The sequence below is a fragment of the Ictidomys tridecemlineatus genome, chromosome 10, assembly GCF_052094955.1.
Source record: "Ictidomys tridecemlineatus isolate mIctTri1 chromosome 10, mIctTri1.hap1, whole genome shotgun sequence".
Taxonomy (NCBI): domain Eukaryota; kingdom Metazoa; phylum Chordata; class Mammalia; order Rodentia; family Sciuridae; genus Ictidomys; species Ictidomys tridecemlineatus.
In genome coordinates this window covers 137,374,529-137,395,035 of record NC_135486.1, presented here as the reverse complement: position 1 = coordinate 137,395,035, position 20,507 = coordinate 137,374,529, and the positions used below count along the sequence as shown (strand labels likewise).

General features: G+C 49.1%; 2 protein-coding genes across 9 annotated transcripts in view; both read left to right on the top strand.

Moving 5' to 3' along the window:
• Positions 1-4,396, top strand: part of Abca3 (ATP binding cassette subfamily A member 3) — a 49,235-nt gene extending 44,839 nt beyond the window's left edge. For all 4 annotated transcript variants that reach the window (XM_078024437.1, XM_078024435.1, XM_078024438.1 and 1 more), the window contains 5 exons: positions 1,327-1,514; positions 1,974-2,144; positions 2,393-2,583; positions 2,771-2,844; positions 3,460-4,396. In XM_078024437.1, coding sequence (XP_077880563.1) covers positions 1,327-1,514; positions 1,974-2,144; positions 2,393-2,583; positions 2,771-2,844; positions 3,460-3,591 — 756 coding nt within the window. In that variant the 3' untranslated portion in view covers positions 3,592-4,396. The remainder of the gene's footprint in view (positions 1-1,326; positions 1,515-1,973; positions 2,145-2,392; positions 2,584-2,770; positions 2,845-3,459) is intronic.
• Positions 4,397-10,557: 6,161 nt separating this feature from the next.
• On the top strand, positions 10,558-20,486 carry Rnps1 (RNA binding protein with serine rich domain 1). 5 transcript variants are annotated; one of them, XM_078024460.1, is made up of 8 exons: positions 10,744-11,089; positions 13,841-14,026; positions 14,265-14,420; positions 15,456-15,647; positions 16,214-16,316; positions 16,562-16,715; positions 18,973-19,114; positions 19,606-20,486. In XM_078024460.1, the coding sequence occupies exons 2-8, from the start codon at positions 13,956-13,958 to the stop codon at positions 19,703-19,705; spliced, it is 918 nt and encodes a 305-aa protein (XP_077880586.1). In that variant the 5' UTR covers positions 10,744-11,089; positions 13,841-13,955; the 3' UTR covers positions 19,706-20,486. The 5 variants fall into 5 exon arrangements, with proteins under 5 accessions (XP_077880587.1, XP_077880586.1, XP_077880585.1 ...); XM_078024459.1 differs by having other exon boundaries at positions 10,744-11,102; XM_078024458.1 differs by having other exon boundaries at positions 10,744-11,316.
• Positions 20,487-20,507: the final 21 nt, after the last annotated feature.

Here is a 20,507-nt window from a genome sequence, read left to right as displayed (position 1 = left end):
AAAGGCAAAGGGCCTGTGCCTGTGAAGGGACCACAGCTCTTCTGAGCTGGCAGCAGGGGGCTCCAGGCGGCAGTGCCCGCAGGAGTCAGAGTGCACAGGGGTCACAGGGCCCCTCCAGAGGGAGGCCTGTCCTCGTCCCAGGAGAGTCCCCATACAGTGTGTCCAGGTCTGCGAACAGTGCACAACAGGCAATGAAGGGTATGGGCGACTGGAACCCACAGACACAGGGCTCCATGGGAAGAGCGAACCCCAGCTGCTGGGTTTCCAGAGTGTAAAATAATGTTGTGTTTAAAGAAGTAAACGAAGCTGGGCACAGTTACACCTGTAACCCCAGTGAGTGGGGAGGCTGAAACAGGAGGACTAACGGCTCAAGGCCAGCCTTAGCAACTTAGCCAGACCTTGTCTCAGAATTTAAATTCTCAGAATTAAAAATAAAAAGGACTGGGCATGTAGCCCAGTGCTACAGCATCCCTGGATTCTAACCCCAGTACTAGGAGAAAAACAGAAGTGTCATGGCTGGAGACCTCTGCAGGGAAGACAGAACTATATATGATCTGGAAATGGAAGGTGAAAAACAATGCTCTTTACATTTAATCCAAGTTCCAAAAGGATAGCACAGGTGGGGCTAGAGAGTAATAGCCAAACAGATAACCTAAGCATTTTCCCAGACCAATTAACAACAGATTCTAGAACTCCAAGAAGGGTGAAGATAAAGAAATCCAGTCCTTGGAATCAGAAGAACCTGGGCAGGCTTGCCCTTAACAGCTGCTGGGGCACATGCCCAAGCCCTGAGAGACCAGCTGCTGGGCTGTCCTGCTGAGTAATGTCCCTCCACTGAACTCCCTGCAGAGCTGTTGACGGTGTGCACCTACTGCTGGAGGAAGAGGAAAGGCCCCAGCATGTCAAAGGCCATTAAATATCTGATGCACAAACGTGCCGGTGGTCAGTATGTGGTCTTGCACTGTGATGGCTCTTATGAAGCCATTTTTGCACTAGCCTGCCCCTGTGGCTGCCAATCTGGAACAGGCTCTCTGCTGGACCATGTGCTGGCTCATTTCTGGGAACCTCCCAACATCTCTGGGAACCTCCCCAAGCCAGCCATGTCCTTCCTGCATCCCCACTGAGATACTTCTCGGTGAGCTTCAGCTGAGTGCAGCCACCAGGGCCTGGGCACCAAATCTTTGGATCACCCTGGACAGACTCACTGGAAGAGCCCAGAGACAGACTTGGGGCAGGCAGGCACCATGGCAGGTGGTTTGTATGGTCTTCTGACAGGAAGCAGCTTCCCTCTGACCTGCTTCTTCCCTGGGCTGTGTCCTAACCCAGGTGCGGCAGCGGATGGGCTACTGTCCCCAGTTTGATGCCCTGTTGGATCACATGACTGGCCGGGAGATGCTGGTCATGTATGCTCGGCTCCGAGGCATCCCTGAGCACCTCATTGACCCCTGCGTGGAGAACACACTGCGAGGCCTGCTCCTGGAGCCACATGCCAATAAGCTGGTCAGGACCTACAGGTACGACCTGAGCCCAGACCCAGGCCCTGTGAGGAGATGAGCCCTGGCCCTGCCCAGAGTGAAGCTGGGGGGATCTCCTTTTAGATCCAGGATGGGGGGACTGCACAAGTCAGCTCCTGCCTGTGGCTCAAGGATCAGGCAGGGATTTGGTGGCATGACCTAGGTATCACCAGGGGAGAGGACTGCCCTGATGGTTCCTGCCATTTAAAAACAAGGCCAGCCAACAAGCGATGTTGGGCACCCTGTCAGGTCCCCTTCAGTACAGAGATGTTCCTACTCCATGTAGTGGACCCACCCCCTGCACAGTTCTAAGACTTCCAGTTCTATGCAGTGGGTTTTCTTGGCCCAGTCACCTCCTTCCTTCCTCTCCCCTGGGGCACTCTGCAGTCCCTGGGCATGGGACCTGGGCATGTGCTAAATATCAGCCCTATCTCCTACCTGGCACCTCTCCACTCCCAGTGGTGGTAACAAGCGCAAATTGAGCACTGGCATCGCCCTCATTGGAGATCCTGCAGTCATCTTCCTGGATGAGCCATCCACTGGCATGGACCCCGTGGCTCGGCGCCTGCTCTGGGACACTGTTGCCCGGGCCCGCGAGTCTGGCAAGGCCATTGTCATCACCTCCCACAGGTAGAGCCTGGGTCTCTGTGGGTCAATGGAGGAGCTGAAATGGGTGGCTGGGGAGGGGCCAGGGAGCCAGACCACCTGTGACCAGCTGGCATAGAGATTCCCCAGGTTCTGCATGTGGCCACACTCAGCATGGGAATCAGGAACATCCTGATATGGGCATTGACACCTTCTGTCTACACAAGGCTTTTACACCTAGGGTGGGCTTCCGCTTCCCCCAGCCCTGTCTCAGCTCTACTCCCTGTCCTCAGCATGGAAGAGTGTGAGGCCTTGTGCACCCGGCTGGCCATCATGGTGCAGGGTCAGTTCAAGTGCCTGGGAAGCCCACAGCACCTCAAGAGCAAGTTTGGCAGCGGCTACTCCCTGCGGGCCAAAGTCCGAAGTGAAGGGCAGCAGGAGGCACTGGAGGAGTTCAAGGCATTTGTGGACCTGACCTTCCCAGGTTTGTGCTGACCCTGGCAGCCTCCACTGGGGGTGGGAGGCAGGCCTCTGCTGGACCTCTGGGCCTGACCCCTGCCAAACCCACATCCCTGACCCTGAGGATGAAGACCACAGTCCTGTGTACCTAGGCTGTCCTCCCTGGCTCTCCAGCCTGGACCTCATGGGAACATGGTCTCTCCTTTGTGCAGGCAGTGTCCTAGAAGATGAGCACCAAGGCATGGTCCACTATCACCTGCCTGGTGGCAACCTCAGCTGGGCCAAGGTGAGTATAGCCCCCTCCCCAGCCAGGTGCTAACAGGGAAGGTCCCTTGGAGCCTCCCAGTCTTCCACAACCCCAGGCTTTTGTGGGAGGAATCACTTTCTCTTTCTCCTCTCACTGTAATTATCTGCTAGATTTGTGCTTTATATGCAAAATATTTGAATTGAAAGGAATTCAGTGCAAAAAAAGGATGCTGGCATAGTTTACTCAAGATCAGACCCCGAACTGGGAACTGGGCCAGGAGGAAGTCCAGCCCTTGCTGCCCTTGTGCAGCCAGCATCTCTCCCTAGAAGCTTGACTGACTTCTCCTAGGGACTTTGGGGTGGGGTTGAGCGAAATAGGATCTTGAGTTTGTGGTACTAGTGACTGAACCCAGGAGCACTTTACAGCAGTGTTACATTCCTTCTTATTTTTTATTTTGAGACAGGGTCTCACTAAGTGCTGAGATTGTCCTTGACCTTGCTATCCTCCTGTCTCAGCCTCCCAAGCTGCTGGGATTATAGGTGTGGGCCACTGTGCCTGGCTCCTTGCCAGCCTCTTATTGCCAGAGGATTTACCCACCTGCTAGGGAGCCTAGGTCCTGAGCTTTCTTACCAGTTGCTTTTCTGCCTCCCAAAGGTTTTTGGTATCCTGGAGAAAGCCAAGGAGAAGTATGGAGTGGATGACTACTCAGTGAGCCAGATCTCACTGGAGCAAGTCTTTCTGAGCTTTGCCCACCTACAACCCCCCACTGCAGAGGAGGGACGATGAGGAGCCGTCTGCTGCCTCCAGGGCACTAGGCAGGGACTGGACAAGCCTGTGCACAGTTGTGTACCCTCTCCGTCTGAGTTTCTCTTATCCTTTATTTTTAATCACTTTTTTCTATGATATGAAAAAAATCAAGGCAGTCTGCACAGAATGGATCAAGTGTGCCAGGGCCCTTGTATGAGAATCAGCATGCAAATTTCCACTCCCAAAGGCAGACTCTATGGAACTCACATTCCCAGGCCCAGAACAGGTCCGGCAGTGTGAACAGGTGAAGAGCTGTCTCAGGACCGCAGCTGACCCAGAGACTGAATTTCTCTACATGTTCACAGAAAGAAAGGGCTCTGGGACCTGTCCACGTTTACATATGCACTAAGCTCCCCTGGGGAGGACAGAGGAAGCCAGTAGGGATGAGTTTTGGCAAGGCTCTTCAGGCTGCTGAGGACAAAAAGTTTCAAATGACCTCCATCTGTGAAGGAAAGATATCAGCTGTGACTAGGTGCTGAGACCTCAGTTTCCAGTGCATCCCAGAGGCACCCCAGAGTCGATGCTCCTCAGGGTGTGGCTACCACTCCAGGCCTACCTGACCGCAGACCCAGCACCCTCCCACAAGTATCTTCCAGAAGCAGCCAGCACAGGTAGAGACGGTGGCCAGACTAGGCATACAGTCCTCCTCTGTTCCCAGCTGTACCTCTGAGAAGCTACTGGCCACAGGACAGTCAGGAACCATTACAGGGACTGAGCAGCTGTCTCCTGCGCATACACTAAACACACTATGACCGTCCAGAAAATAAAGGCTGAGGGAACATGATCACAGCCCGCGAGTCACACATGTGATGGGGGGACAGGTCTGGATCATTCTCTCACAGTCCAAATATGCGGCTCTTATACCAAGTTTCACACAAAGAAATTTGCTTTTCCCCGTAGGGAGCAAACTTAGAGGATTCATTGCCATCAGGTGACGGAGCAGGCCAGATCAAGAGAACATGTTTGGTGCAGGAGGCCTCTGGCTCCAGGGTCACTTGGGGGCATGAACCATCTTCCAGAAGATTCTTCAGCATCAGTCCCCCCCCTCCTTTTTTGTGCATGGTGCTGGGTTGAACCCAAGGCCTTGTGCATGTGAGGCAAGCACTCTACCAACTGAGCTGTATCCCCTGCCTATCACTTCCTTTTTATTTATGCACTGAAGTTTTAGTTTTCAAAAACTTCAGTGATTCAGATTTCTTTTTTCTGACTGAACCCAGAGGTTCTGAGCCACACCACCCTAGTCCTTTTATTTTTTTTAATTCTTTTTTTAACGTTTTATTTATTCATTCATTTATTTTTATGTGGTACTGACGATTCATTCATTCATTCATTCATTTACTCATTTATTTACTTTTATGTGGTGCTGACAACCAAACCCAGGGCCTCGCATGCACTAGGCAAATGCTCTACCACTAAGCCACAACCCCAGCCCTTATTTTTTAAAATTCTTTTAGAATTCAGTTTTAGAAAAACTTGTTTTCATCACTTTGGCTTATTTGAGTCAATTTCAAATTCATGTCTTTGTTAATCTTTTAAGATTTACCAAAGCTGCAGATAGTTCCCAGTAGCTCTGCTGCCTCCCTAATTTTCTTTGAATTATCATCTTTTAGTTTCGTGCTATAAAAAATGTTTGTGATGGTTGTTAGGCTGGGAGGTGGGACTGTTCTGGCCATGCAACTTGTCAGCAAGCTTAAGGTTGTCCATTGCTGGGTTTGTGGAGTTGGGAGAGACAGGCCAGTGAACCCACGAGTCCTGCTACAGGATGTCCTTTGACTTGACTTAAATCCCTGTGTTGGAGATTCAGGAATCTTATTTTTCTCCTTTGAAACCATAAGAGGGTGAGAAAAGGTATTTAGTAGGACTTAAGAAACAGCTGATGTGAGGCACACACATGAAAGCAGCTTGCTTCAGTACACATGGAGATTGTCATCTTCTCACAAGCGGGAGAGAGCTGCCAGCAGGACTTAGGTGAGGACTGTCACAACCAGAATCCTTTAGGAGATGACCCACAGCAATGGAGAACACTGTGGGAACCAGAAAGGGCAGGCACGTATATGGTTAGGAGGTTCCAGAGGTGTCTATGGGAGGAGCCCAGAGCTGCACCCAAGCACAAAGCATGGGTGACTGCCGCAGCAGCCTAGTTAGAAGGGACCCCAAGGAGCAACACAATGGGTTGACACTTTGCCTCCCACACCCAGTGCATCTTCAGGGCAAGACACTGTGCTGGACCCCAGTCACCAGAGGAACAGTAAAGACCAAGTCCCAGGAACCCACCCACTTGGCTCTTTTGAGTTGTAGCAGTTCTAGGCAGGACAGGGCACCATGGACTCCTGCCCTGCTCTCCTTCCAGTATACTCCCATCCAGGCCCCAGGCTGACCAATCTTCCCCAGAGGTTCTAGGACCTGCTCTGCTGCTAACTCCAATGAGATCAAGGAGCCACGACTCTGCCTCTGCATCTCTTTGTGGTCCAGCTACCATAGAGTTGAAAATGACACCCGTGGCAAAGCCTGCATGTTTTGTCCTTTAGTCCTGCCTGGTCCAACAGGGTGGCTCAACTGACAGTGTCACCACACTCAGAACTTCAAGGGAGCCCCATAAGGGTGGGTAGTTAAGTCCTGCTATGGACAGGATTGAGTCTGAGCCCTCCATTGCCTTGATAGGTTTAAAGGGGAAGGGCTACCCGCCCCCCCCAGCCACCCAGAACAGACTTGCTTCATGCATCAGAAATTCCAGAACACAGATCCAAAGAAGACAGAAATGTATTTCTCAGCTGTATGAAGTCAAGAGAAGGCAGCACAAGGCTTTGTGTCACCTCCAGGGTCTCAGGGGTCAGGCTCCATCCACCTGTTTCTCTACCCTACTGGGATCCTCCCTCCTTGAGGTCTCCTCTCAGAGTCTATAGAATTGGCAGAAAGAAGGGTCTGTGGGGAGAGGAAAGCACACTTGGCTGACCTGAAGCCTTGGGGTAGCTTCCTGATGTTGCTTCTGCTATGAGTCTAGCACTGCCTGCAAAACAGATATGTGGCTACACCAGGTATGAGAAAACCCATGTGCAGGACACATGCTGCATTCTCCATCCTAGAGCACAGGTGGTCCCACGTGCATGCCAGTACTGTCCACCTAAACTGGTAACATGGTACTACAGAGGGTCCCCTTTTCTCCTGATGGGTCTTCATGGCCTGGGCTCTGGGTAGCCCGATAGGGGACTGAAGCTGTGGGGTTGGGCCTGGGGACCAGGGACCCTGCCTTCCTCCTCAACACATGGGGCTGCCCAGGCCCTGCTCCTGGCGCCAAACACATACCCCAAAGATACTGGCATCCAGGGCCTCTAGGGTCTGAGAAGGTACATGCATCCCAGCTACAGTTGGTACCAGGTCTGCTCTGCTCGTCCCTGCCACAGCTTTGCCCCAGACTCATCCAGCACAATCATAGCTTTACAACTAACTTTCCACCAGTCCCCATTAAAACCAGGAAGAAGGCTTAGTTGTCATCATCCTTGACTTTCTCATGGTAGAAATAGATACATGGCTTTGAGCTGAAGATGAGCACAGGCCCCAAATCCTAGTGCTCAGACCCACAGGCCCTTGTGGAGGGCAACCTGCACCCTGGGTGAGTTTATAGGTGCCCTCAGTCCAGAGGGTCCCCCACCTCTTAGATATAAACCAAGAGCCAGGGAGGCCCCTCACAAGTATAGACCTTTCCAGCTGGCAGAGCTCACCTAAGCCATCTGCCTAACAACCTTTTTAGATCCAGTCTGGCCACCCAGAAGGACCAGCCAACTTCTCCTCCCAGGCCCACCCCTTTTCAGACAGATGCCAGGCCCTGATAACAGGACCCTCAGCACATGTCCTCTTCTGAGGTCTCTGTCACAGTCACATGTCATCACCCTCCCTCCCATCAGGCTGGGTTCACCTGCCCTCAGCACGGCATGGTTTCAGCAGTGGGTAGACGTACTCCTTGACGTGGTTTAAAAGGGGTGTGATGCCCATTCAGAGCTGACATGACCTCCAGACAGCCCAGGCTACCCTGATGGACCCCAGCACTGTCCCAGGCTACCAGTCTCCAAGTGCAGGCACCTCAGACCATTAGGCCCAGAACATTCTCCCTTAACATGGGCACACTCTCAAGAGTGTGCACCCACATTGCTAACAGGTGACTTTCAGCCCTGGGAAGGTAAGGGAGGAGGGCTCAAGACATTCCAGATGTAGGATATGTCCAATATTTTCCATCCTAGAGGGCAAGGTCACATCAGCACTCCTGGGTTCTGGTCAGCTACAGATGCCCCCTCTAGCAAACCAGGGCCAGAGACACCCTGGTTCCCTGAAGGTCCCACCTCCATGTCTCTCAGCCTTCATAGACTCCACAAGTTGGCAATGGGGCCTGTATGGTAGATGCCAGGACTCCTGGAAGTGGGGTGGTGCCTAGAATTTCATTCCTTATAATTCTCCCAAACATATTTTTTTTTTTTAAAGAGAGAGTGAGAGGGGGAGAGAGAGAGAGAGAGAGAGAGAGAGAGAGAGAGAGAGAGAGAGAGAATTTTTTAATATTTATTTTTTAGTTCTCGGCGGACACAACATCTTTGTTGGTATGTGGTGCTGAGGATCGAACCCGGGCCGCACGCATGCCAGGCATGGCGCGCTACCGCTTGAGCCACATCCCCAGCCCCCAAACATATTTTTTTAAATATATTTTTATTTGTAGATGGACACAATATCTTTATTTATTTATTTTTATGTGGTGCTGAAGATGGAACCCAGTGCCTTATGTGTGAGAGGCAAGTGCAACCCCCGACCCCGCAAACATATTTTTGATGATACTCAAAATGACAAAAACATCCATCTTCAAAGCTCAACAACTGATAGCATACTTGATTACCAAAATCAGTAACATTTAGAAACAAATTTGAACAGAGTGCCTGAACAAATCACATTTTGATTTAGTATAAAATGCACTAAAGCTTCTAAAAAATGGCAAATTAAATTGCTTTGGATCAAAAGCAAAGCAGGGGGGCTGGGGTTGTAGCTCAGTGGTAGAACACTTGCCTCGCAATCATGAGGCCCTGGGTTCGATCCTCAGCACCACATAAAAATAAATAAATAGATAAATAATAAATAAAGGTATTGTGTCCATCTACAATTAAAAAATAAAATTAAATAAACAAAAAAAACAAAGCAGGAGAGGAGGTGTTGGCCCAGCCATTTCTGTCCCAACCCCCTTCTCACCACAGTGTGGTACCCAGGCTGCTCCCTTCTCCCTTAGGGTGTCAGTGCTACACTGGGCACAGGCTCTAGGTTTGGGGACCCCAAACTGATGGTGAGTTTCCCTATCTCCTCAGAGAATTCCACATATTGCCCATTGACATCCAAAGGCTGCTTCATCCTGATTACTGACCCTCCAAGGCCCCTTTTTTACTTAAGGGGCAGGTTCAAATCTCCATGTGGCTGGCCTTCTGATCCACTATGCCTCATATGGGGCCACAGCAAATGTGACATTAATGCAGGTAAGTTAACTTATCTCTCTCTTTTTTTAATATTTATTTTTAGTTGGACACAATATCTTTATTTATTTATTTTTATGTGGTGCTGAGAATGGAACCCAGGGCCTCGCACTTGCTAGGCGAGCGCTCTACCTCTGAGCCACAACCCCAGTCTGTCATGTCAAGTCTAAATCCAAGAAGGGATACCCAGACCAGACTGACTAGGCCTGCCAACCTATCCCTAGGAACCAACTGATGCCTCAGTAAAGAGGACTCCTCTCTCCTCTCCACAGCTGTTTTGTTCCCAACTCCTTGGGAACCCCTCAGCCCAGGCTGAAGGGCAAGGACCCCAACTTGACACCTTTATGCAGGGTCAGAGGGATGCACTCTGGGAGTCAGCAGGAACAGGCAGAAAAAAACCACTGCAGACCAATCCCGCCCTTGCATTCCTTCAGGTCACCACACTGCACGCAGTTCTCTCCACCTGTCCATCTCAATCACCCTGGTTCCTTCCTCCAGGAGATGGACTTGGATCTGCCTTTTCCCTTGCTGCTACAGACTTGTTCAGACAACCCCAGGGCAAGAGTACACCTCCGTTTCTTGAGCAAATAATCCCAGAATAACGACGGTTTGCCAGGCTCGAAGGGAGAAGGCGAAGCCACCGCGGGAACAAAACACAACGGCATTGCCATCTCAGCACCGGGTGTTATGACAATCCACTGTCTGGGCTGGTGCTTCTGCATCCTTTCCCTCGGTCTTGCCCCAGAGGGCCGGTCAAAGACCCTCCAGAGGCGATGGTAACAAGTCTCGGCACCGCACATTGCATAACCTCCATGCCCCTAGGCCCGGGCCTGTCAGCCGCCAAATTGGCTTCCTTTCCCTTCTCCCAAGAGCCTGAGCGCTGTGCACTGCGGTTCCCTCTACCTGGCGCGCCCTCCCAAACAGGTTCCAGCAGCAAAGTCACCTCCTCGGTGACGTCTTCCCTTCTGCCCTTCAAGCTCCTGGCGTAGCCTGGCCGTACCGGCAGCCTGCCGCACCCACCCATAGAGTTCTTCTCGCGCAGAGGCCGCGTCTATACGGTCACCCGTACACCACTAGCGATTTTTGACTGCAAGAATCCACACCCCGCATGGGCTGCCGCTCTGAACTGCCTCGGCTCCTCAGGACCCCACCGCTTGCCTCCTAAGGCCGCAGCGCGGCGCGGCGCGCCCCGCCTCGCCCGCTGCGGGACAACCTCAGGCTCGGAGCCGCGGGGCCACTGAGCCAGCGCAGGAGAAGGGTGGGCCACCATGCTAACTCCCGCCGCGCCGGCCCGTGAGTCGTCCCCGCGGCCCTCCAAGCGCCAGCGAGGCTCTGGTCTGTCCGCTCCAGAGTGCGCGCAATCAGCCGGGAGCAGCCCTAAAGGTTCTCTAAGCCGAAAAAACCATGAGCGCCTCCAGAGCCACTACGAACAAACAGCCATGGCCCTTTAACACTTTGCCGTTCGTGCCCAGTGGCTGGTACGTTTACGTCATCGCTGCGCGCCGGAAAGGCGGTACCTTCCCGCTCCTTAATCTGACGAAATAGCGGCGTCAGCCTCAGCGGCTGAGGAGAGCAGAAGGAGGTGGTGGCGGCGGGAAGATGTAAGTTTGGGTGGAATCCGACTGCATCCGAGCTTCTGGGGTCGCCTGCAAGGCCCAGAGGGGTGCATCGTGGAGCCGGCCTATTCCACAGCCCTGCAGTGTGGCAGCGGCCTGGCGGCGCCGCACACAATGCGGGGAAAAAGAGTGTTGCCCTGGGCGGGCGGAGTGGGAGGTGTCTAGGTTGTGGCCCGGAAGTGGTTGGGGCCGCAGCGGATGCAAGGGCAACCCCGTTTTGTCCGGTCTGCGGCGGCCCAACCAGGCCCGCCGAATTCAGGGCTACTGGGAGCGAGGCCTCTGTGATCGGGGCCCTCCCGCCGAACCGTGACCCAGGCCCGCCACGCTGGGCCCTGCCTGGGGAGTGGCGAGGAAACCAACGAGGTCGGGGAACGAGGTCGGCGTGTCGGGCCCAAGCCGACGGGGTGGAATTGCTTTGTGGGACCTGCTGAAGGCCACCGGCTCCTTTGGGAGTCGTTAATTCAAATATTCACTCCGAGAATGTTTACTGAATCTCTGTGTACACTTCTCGGCGCTAGGCTTTGAGGGTTCGGCCCACTGTGCACCGAGCTCCCAAAGGAGGATGCGGGAAGGTTAGGTCGATGGCGGAAGTACGTGGAGTAGGCTTTTTCTGCCTTTGTTATTTCCGCATGTGTCTGAAATGTGCTTTTACATGGGGAGGGTGCTCTGAAGATTTGTGCTGAAACACCATCTGCTCGAGATTTAACTAATTGTTCTCTCCTCTCTCTGGCTGTTGGACGCGCACCTTTCCGGAGGATGGGGGAGGTAACCAAGGTCCTGAGCTGTTACCTGAACTTGTATGAACAGAGAACCTCAACCTTTGCTTTCTAGCACTCGGCCACACCCAGCAAAGCCTTCGCTTACTTGTGGTTCTAAATTTTTAGAGTGCTTACAAATACCGGTGGTGCTTGTTTCACTGAGTACATTCAGCCAGATGTTTGGGGGAGGGGGACTCTGGAATCAAAGTTTGTGATCTCTACTCTATATCTGTGCTATCTAGTAAGGGGTAGCCATTGGCTGTGGAGGACTTGAAATATAGCTAACTCAAAACGAAAATGTTAAAGTACCCAAGAGATCTCGAAGACTTACTATGAAAAAAGGAAAATATTTATTAGTAAATTTTTATATTGATCATAAGTAATATTTTGGACATGCTATGTTAAAATATACTTTTAATTAATTTCACCTATTTAGGAAATTTCTGGTTGTACTCATGGCTCACACTTTTTCTATTGGACAGTGCTCGTCTAAGTAATCCTAAAGGGGACTCTTCAGAGACCCCAGTTGATTATTCCCAAATGCGGGTAACTTTGGAGACAAGAATGGATATGGGAGCCTGGGGTTGTGGCTTAGTGGTAGAGCACTTGCATAGCATGTGTGAGGTACTGGGTTCCATTCTCAGCACTGCGTATAAATAATAAAGGTCCTTTGACCCCCAAAAATTTTTTTTTGTTTAAGAGTGGATATGGGAAAGAACCTCCAGATGTGGAGAAATGGCTCTTCTAATTTGCTAACACTTCTTCCTCCTAACCTGAGTGCCATGTCAAGATTCATGGATTAATTTGGTTAATGCCCTTGATGATTTTTTAAGGTGGGAACTGTAATTATCGACATATTGCTGATGAAAAGCCTCAAAAAAGAAGCCTGGCGCTTTGGCACACACCTGTAATTCCACGTGTCTCGGGAGGCTGAGGCAGGAGGTTTGCAAGTTCAAAGCCAGCCTCAGCGAAAGCAAGGGGCCAAACAACTCAGTGAGACCTTGTCTCTAAATTACAAAACAGGGCTGGGGATGTGGCTCAGTGGTTGAGTGCCCCTGAGTTCAATCCCTGGTACAAAAAAAAAAAAAACCTGCCCAAGATTTACACAGCACAACCTAGGCATGCTGATTACAGGCTCTTAGCCACTGGTTTATACCCACTGATTGCCCAAGAACACTAATCTAATCAGGTACTGCCTGCTGGTTATATATAGTATATTGTTTTAAGACAGCAATTTGAAAGGAGTTTACAGCCAACACCTATGCACAAGTGAAAACAGTATCAGAAAAGTGTGCTGTGTCCACCCTAGTTATGGGATTTGGGGGAAGCGAAGCAGGAGAAATGAGTTCTTTGCTTACAACTCACTCATGGAAAATTGAAAATGCATCAGTCCTTGGAAAGTAGGGCATATGAAGAATTAGCAGTGTGGTTCTGTGTGTGTGTGTGTTGCTAAGGATTGAACCCATTGTGGGTTCAATCCTTAGCAACACACACACCCTAACCCTAGAGCACTCTACTAATTGAGCTATTGCCCCATCCTAAGCAGTGTTTTGATTTATTAATCTGTTACCATTATCAAGCACTTGCTGCAGGTTTCTCACCCAATTTAGTGTCTACTTCTTTCCCCCAACGTTTTTATATATATATCCAAAAGATTGAAAGGATTTCAATTGTGTCCACATGACCATGTCCTAGATTCTGCAAGTCACATTTAGACCACATTTGCTTTATTATTTAGCTACTCATCACTCACTTTTTCTTTCTTGTGACTTACTTAATAACCTCAGTCAACACACATAATAGTGTAGATCATTAACAAAAGTTCCATGTTTGCAATAACTGCTTTTTAATGCTTCTGTAGGATATTTTGTCCATTTGGATGTTAATGTTCATTGCTTGTGCTCTGGTCACTTTTGAAATAGTTTTTGCCTCCAATCATATTATTATCCAATGTCTCCCAAAAGGAAATAAATTAAGAGGTCTGATCCTATTAGGAGAACCACATTCAAGTTAAGTTTTTCTCTGCTCTGCACACTTAATGTGATGCTATAGTGTTTTGAAAGGACTAGAGCGCTTGTCATCAAACTGGTGTTCTGTGACCTCTAAAATAACAGTGGTGAGTGCAGCCACCACCCCCATCTCCTAAAAAAGAGGTAACTGTCCACCTGAGCCTCCTGTAGGGATGGAGAAATCCCCCAAGAAGAAAGGGGGACTGTCCTGAGTGCTCCCATTAGTGGCACTTGCTGCTTACTGTGTTCCCTTGCTTTCTCGTATGCTCAACTTTTTATTGCAAAGTGGATTTGTTGCCTTGCCAATTCGTTCACTCTTTATTTAAATCCTTTTATCTTGTTATTAGGCTGCTCTTTGGCGTAAATTGCAATCGATTAGGGATCGTTTCTCAGACTCAAGTTAGAAGTGAGAGTTCAGATAAGTGAGGCCGCCATTCCTGCTTTGAACACCTCAAGGGGAGAATGGATTTATCAGGAGTGAAAAAGAAGAGCTTGCTAGGAGTCAAAGAAAATAATAAAAAGTCCAGCACTAGGTAATCCTTCTGTAAGATTTTTCTAGTGCTACTTTGGGGGTGCTCATTGCCAGGGACCCTCAGAAAGGGGAAGATTGAAAATGTTATGCATTCCACAGTGAGTGTCCTAATCCACAGATCATTTGCTGTGTGATCACATGGGATTTCTTGCCCTTTTGGACCCCTCTTTTGGGTTGTGCAATTGTTTCAGGGTTTGATCAGAGGAACATGCAATCTCACACTTTTCCTCACCACCTAGGGCTCCTTCTCCTACCAAACGCAAGGACCGCTCTGATGAGAAGTCCAAAGATCGCTCTAAAGACAAAGGGACCACCAAGGAGTCAAGCGAGAAGGACCGTGGCAGGGATAAGACTCGGAAGAGGCGCAGTGCTTCCAGTGGAAGCAGTAGTACCAGGTGAAGCAGAGGCTGCTGCAATAGCCAAATCCTCCTTCCCCACTGAACCCACAGTTAGAAAGCAGCCATACTCTGCAGTTATTATAGAGATCCTAAATCATAGCATGCTGGTTTGGAGTCTGCTCTGGTGTGCGCCGTCGCGTGCCCCCCCCCCCCCCCCGCAGTTTCCTGCAAGATCTGAGGAATGAGACATTTAGGGTATGTTTTTCTGAATAAGTGTATCTTATTCAGAATTGTGTTTGAGCAGCTCTAGCCTACAGCTTATTTTTCAGTAGTTGAATTGCTAAAGCTGGCCTCAAATTTGTGATCCTCCTGTTTTCAGCCTCTTGTGTCTCTGAGATTAAAAGCATGTCGTACCTCACATGGTTGGTTTTCAGTAATTTGAGAACCAGCCTGAAGCAAGACATGGTGGCACACGCTTATAATTCCAGCAATCAGGAGGCTGAAATAGGAGGATCATGAGTTTGAGGCCAACCTTAAAAGGGCTGAGAATGGAACTCAGTTATAAAGCACTGCTGGGTTCAATCCTCCATAGCAAAAAAGAAAACCAGCCAGGTGTTGTGGCACATGCCTGATCCTCGTGACTCAGAAGGCTGAGGCAGGAGGATCACAAGTTAAAGCCAGCTTCAGCATCTTAGCAAGATGCTTTCTCTAAATAAATATTTTAAAAAGGTCTGGAGATGTGGCTCAGTGTTTAAGGGCCCCTGGGTTCAATCCCCCATACTAAAAAAGAAAAGAAAACCAGCCTGAGTGTATCCATAGGCCCCCTTCCCAAGCCAAGGTGATGGTTCTGGCTTGATACATTTCTCCTTTACTTCCTAGTATGGAAGGCTTCTGTGTAGATGAAGTATCCCATCCCTGCATTTCCTGTCACTGCGTAGTACCGTGACCTGTCTGGGCAAGGTACATTTTCCCTACTGGGAAAAATAGTTGAGACAAAAAGACACGGGCAGCAATTTCCATTTCTAGGGAATTTGCTGTGGAGAAATGTGATTACCACTCATTGTCACCTTGACTGTTTCACCTTGCCTTCAGGTCTCGGTCCAGTTCCACCTCCAGCTCAGGATCCAGTACCAGCACAGGCTCAAGTAGTGGCTCCAGCTCTTCATCTGCATCCAGCCGCTCGGGAAGCTCCAGTACATCCCGCAGCTCCAGTTCCAGCAGTTCCTCTGGATCTCCCAGCCCTTCTCGGCGCAGACACGACAACAGGCGGCGCTCCCGCTCCAAGTGAGTGCCCCAAACCAGGGCTGTACCTTTACTATGGTCGTTAGAAATGAGTCTAGCTTAGGGGTTGTGGTTCAGTGGTAGAGCACTCGTCTCGCACGTGTGAGACCCTGGGTTTGATCCTCAGCACCATATAAAAATAAGTAAGTGAGAAAAAAAAGAGTCTAGGGGCTGGGGATGTGGCTCAAGCGGTAGCGCGCTCGCCTGGCATGCGTGCGGCCCGGGTTCGATTCTCAGCACCACATACCAACAAAGATGTTGTGTCCGCCGAGAACTAAAAAATAAATATTAAAAATCTCTCTCTCCTCTCTCACTCTCTCTTTAAAAAAAAAAAAAAGAGTCTAGCTTAATTATGAATTGGTAGGAGGCTTCCCTGTAAAAACTGTTACATGAGCAGGTTAATATCCCACCAAAGGGAGTCCAGTTCTTCGTTGTTGATTGTGGGAGGCAGTGTGGAGTACTAAATCCAGGACCTTGCACAAATTAGGCTTACACTGGACCACTGTGTTACACCTACAGCCCAAATCCAGTACACTTTGGCTTGACAGAAATTGTTTGTTATCTTTCAGATCTAAGCCACCTAAAAGAGATGAAAAGGAAAGGAAAAGGCGGAGCCCTTCCCCTAAACCTACCAAAGTGCATATTGGAAGACTCACCAGGAATGTGACCAAGGTGAGATCATGGATCTGTTGGGAGATAGGAGCAGTGGGGTATAGACAGGTCAGTGGCAGCAGGTGGCTTTCAGAATACTGGTGTGGTTAGTTCCATTGAATAAACGTGTCCAGGAGATATCCCAGAATGACTGGCTTTTATCAGAGAGCAGAATGTTTTTACACTGCTGAAGTATGTGGTGAATTCCAGCTCTTATTAAATAATTGGTCGGTGAGAGCATGAGCATGACCCTTCTTTCCCTCTAGGATCACATCATGGAGATATTTTCTACCTATGGAAAAATTAAAATGATTGACATGCCTGTGGAAAGGATGCATCCTCATCTATCCAAAGGCTATGCATATGTGGAGTTTGAGAATCCAGATGAAGCTGAGAAGGCGCTGAAGCACATGGATGGAGGTAGATGACTCTGCCACCAGCTTTGACCTTCCTGCTTCTGTCCTCAGAGACCTGTTACCAATAGGAACCTTTCAGGCTGATTTCCACCCAGCTGCACTTAAATCTGACTGTAGTTCCTTCAGGATCCCATCTTTGATTCAATGGGGGCATGTTTACCCAAAAAAAACTATTTCATGAACTTTTGGGGGGTGTTCAGCAACTATGAATATGTTGCCATTTTTAAGAGGTTTTTAGTCTGTTAAACTTGATCAAATGAAGCTTTTCTTATGAAGAAAACATTTAATTTTTTGAGCCCAGGGTAGTGGCACACACCTGTAATCCCAGCAATTTGGGAAACTGAGGCAGGAGGATCACAGGTTCAAAGCCAACCTCAGCAATTTAGCAAAGCCCTAAGCAACTTAGCAAGACTCTGTCTCAAAATATAGGGGTTAAGGGCTGGGGATGTAGCTCAGTAGAGCCCCTGGATTCAATTCCTAGTGTACCCCACTACTTTTGGCTTTTTATGTGGGAATATTTTAATTTCTAAGAATCATTTTCTATTTTGCCAACATTTTGGCATTTCTGAGGTTAAGTAGTTGTGTTGAGCAGAGTGGTTTTTAAATTGTATGAACACTTACAAATAGTTCTGGGTAACCAATTTCTATTTTGTCTTTAAGTTAGTATTTTAAGAAAGATGGCATGTCTGTCTAGCTTCCTACTACTGTGATAGGGAAGCTAGGGCTGAGAACAGGTAGCCCACAGTATTGTCTGGGCCTGCAGGCCAGGATGTGGAAAAGTCTGGATGCCCTAGAACTTCAAGTCCCCTGGGATCCTGGGATAAACTTCATGATAGTTTAATAGGGCTATTTATTTATGGTAATTGCCTTTGAGCACTGATAGAGGTTGAGTATTAGGAAGATTCTCTTGATACTTAGCCAACTTTTCAATTTACTTAAGTCCCTCTTAAATGTTTTAGGAACTCAGGATAGAATCTGAGCACTTGCTAATTAGCTAGAAATTCCAGAGACTTGGGACATTCAGGGTAGGCATGACTGTAAAAATTCTAATTTAAGATTATGGTAGGATTTTGTGTGTGTTCCCCAATTGTGCTATACATCATCAAATGGAGCAAGTCCACAATGTCTCCAGGAGATTTCAAGGGGTTGGCCTTTACTGGCAGCTGGCCAGAAATAGATTTGTCTGTTTAGAAAATAGAAATTGATTCTCAGAAATTAAATATTCCCACATAAAAAGTGGGGGGGGCTGGGGATGTGGCTCAGCGGTAGCGCACTTGCCTGGCATGCGTGCGGCCCGGGTTCAATCCTCAGCACCACATACCAACAAAGATGTTGTGTCCGCCGAGAGCTAAAAAATAAATATTAAAAATTCTCTCTCTCTCTCTCTTCTCTCTCACTCTCTCTTTTAAAAAAAAAAAAAAAGTTTGGGGGGGGCACACTGGGGATTGAACCCAGCTACATCCCCAGCCCTCAACCCCTATATTTTGACTGTAAAGTCAGTGCTGTGAAATCCTTTACCTCTTGAATATGAATACAAGTCAGTCTGTCCTGAGTTAGCCCCTGGGTACCTTGCAGGGTAGGAGCTGAGAAGACAAAAGGCCTTTGGGGGCTAGGGCTGAAGCTCAGTGGCACAGCAAATAAAGGCATTCTGTCTATCTACAAGTACCAAAAAAAATTTTTGTTTTTTAAAAGGCCTTTTTGTAGGCTGGGGTTCTGGCTCAGTGGTAGAGTGCTTCCCTCAAATGTGGAAGGCACTGGGTTCGATCCTCAGCACCATATAAAATAAAATAAAGGTGTTGTGTCCATCTACAACTAAAATATATATTTTTTTTTTCTTTTTTTTTTTAAGGCCTTTGTGGACTCAGGTACCCCCAGTTGTGGGGACAATTGCCAGAGGTTACTAGATCTGTACCTCAGTTACCTTTGCACTTCTGGTGCTTCCATGCTGTGCTGCCTCCCCTTGCTTCTTGTGCCATTGCATGTACACACACTGTGCAGTTATCTCCTGAGACTTCTTTCATGCTGTTCCCCACTAGAATTCCACCTCTCAGATAATCCATCACATAAGTTCTGGAGGTTTACTTCTCAATAAATTCTTTCCTTTCCTTCCCTTTGCTTGAGTATCAATTCATCTTTGTGCTCAAGAGCGTCCTAATGGGCCTGGGAGAAGGGCTTCTCTTGGCTCTTCACGTATCTTTCTTGGTGCCTTGCCTAAGATAGGTGCTTGTTAGGAATTATATGACTTGATCTTTTTTCAATAGGACAAATTGATGGCCAGGAGATTACTGCTACTGCTGTGTTGGCCCCCTGGCCTAGGCCACCCCCCAGGCGATTCAGCCCTCCCAGGAGAATGCTGCCGCCACCTCCCATGTGGCGTAGGTCACCCCCACGGATGAGGAGGAGGTAGGTCGATTTGAAGGTTCACTGTACCTGTTGGGCCAGTGTGATTCACAAACTTAATTGACTTTGAGGCCCTTTATTCAGTATTGCCCATCCTCTGCTGCTATTGAGGGAGAAGAGAGCAGGTTGACATGATGAGCCTTGGGAGCCTAACAGGGAAAGGAGAAGGGTAGTTGTAGTACGTGACAGTGACAGAAGAGGTCCTGGGAGTACACCAAGACTACATCCTGAGTCTGGTGAGCTACAAGGCCTTCCCAAGAGGCTTTAAATCCTAAGACCAGGTGCAGGCCCTCTCCTTTTCCCAGATATAAAAAGAGGAGGGGTTAGAAGATAGGAAGTTCGGGATCAGAGGACTAGTACAGATGTAATTCCCCTGACAGGGCCACAGTTTCTAATGTCAAAAAATAAAACCAGGAAAAAGCCAGCTTTGCTCAGCACTTCTTCCTGGGGCTTTTGCTTTTGATGGTCTGACTTATTTTTTTCTCTTACTGCAGGTCACGCTCTCCAAGACGCAGGTCCCCCATGCGCAGGCGGTCCCGCTCTCCCGGCCGCCGCCGCCACAGAAGCCGCTCCAGTTCAAATTCCTCCCGATAAAAGGGCCACCGAAGCTCATCTATACCTTATATTCCACCCAGCTCAGTTGTGTCACTTTTCTAGCTGAAGGAGGGTCAGCAGGAAAGACCCCCTCACTTGGCAGGCTTCAAAAGCAGCAGTTGAGGCCTTTCCTCTGCAGTCAGATTCTGACTGCAGAAGTGCTCATGGTTCAGGGCTATGTCCATTGAGGGGCCCTGCAGTTTTCTGGCTAGAGAGCTCACCCATTCCTGTTCCTAAGTCTGTTCAGTGGCAGAGCCAGCAGGGACCAGCAAGTTTCCAGGTGGCAGTGTGGCCCAGCTTTTTCACAGATGACCTGAGCTAGTCTGGCAAACCTGGTTAGTGCCCTTGCTGATGCTGTGCTATGTCTGCAGGGGACCAAGCTGCCATTCCTGTTAGGCCTGGCCTCCCCCACACACACTTGAATTCTCTTCCAACCTCTAGGGTTGTCCCCCCACCTGTTAATTGCTGTAAATGGTTCTGTCTTTCCATCTCCTCTCCACTCCCCTGCCCCACATATCCCTTACTCTCTCAAATTGGTGAGCAAGTTGAGAGCCAGCTCTGCAAGGTCATTACAGAGCCCCCTGTTCTGACTGCCATTTGTGGTGGTCTTGCAGGATACCTTGGCAACGTGTATATTGCTTTTTTTTCCTCATTGTACAGTCAGTACTATAAAATTTGTTTTTGAGTTTTGTAACTTTGTAGCATTTTAGATAAGGTTGTGTTTGTACTTTGTTGTGTAGAGTGATGAAAACGTATTGAATAAACCTAGGATTAGAATGCAGATTGAATGCTGGTTTCACTG

What these genes read in the sequence shown, in the direction of transcription:
- Rnps1 (XM_078024460.1), top strand. Translation starts at nt 13,956, where the DNA reads ATGGATTTATCAGGAGTGAAAAAGAAGAGCTTGCTAGGAGTCAAAGAA. An exon ending in TCACCAGGAATGTGACCAAG is followed by an intron (nt 16,317 to 16,561) that starts GTGAGATCATGG and finishes CTTTCCCTCTAG; the next exon opens with GATCACATCATGGAGATATT. An exon ending in CCCCCACGGATGAGGAGGAG is followed by an intron (nt 19,115 to 19,605) that starts GTAGGTCGATTT and finishes CTCTTACTGCAG; the next exon opens with GTCACGCTCTCCAAGACGCA.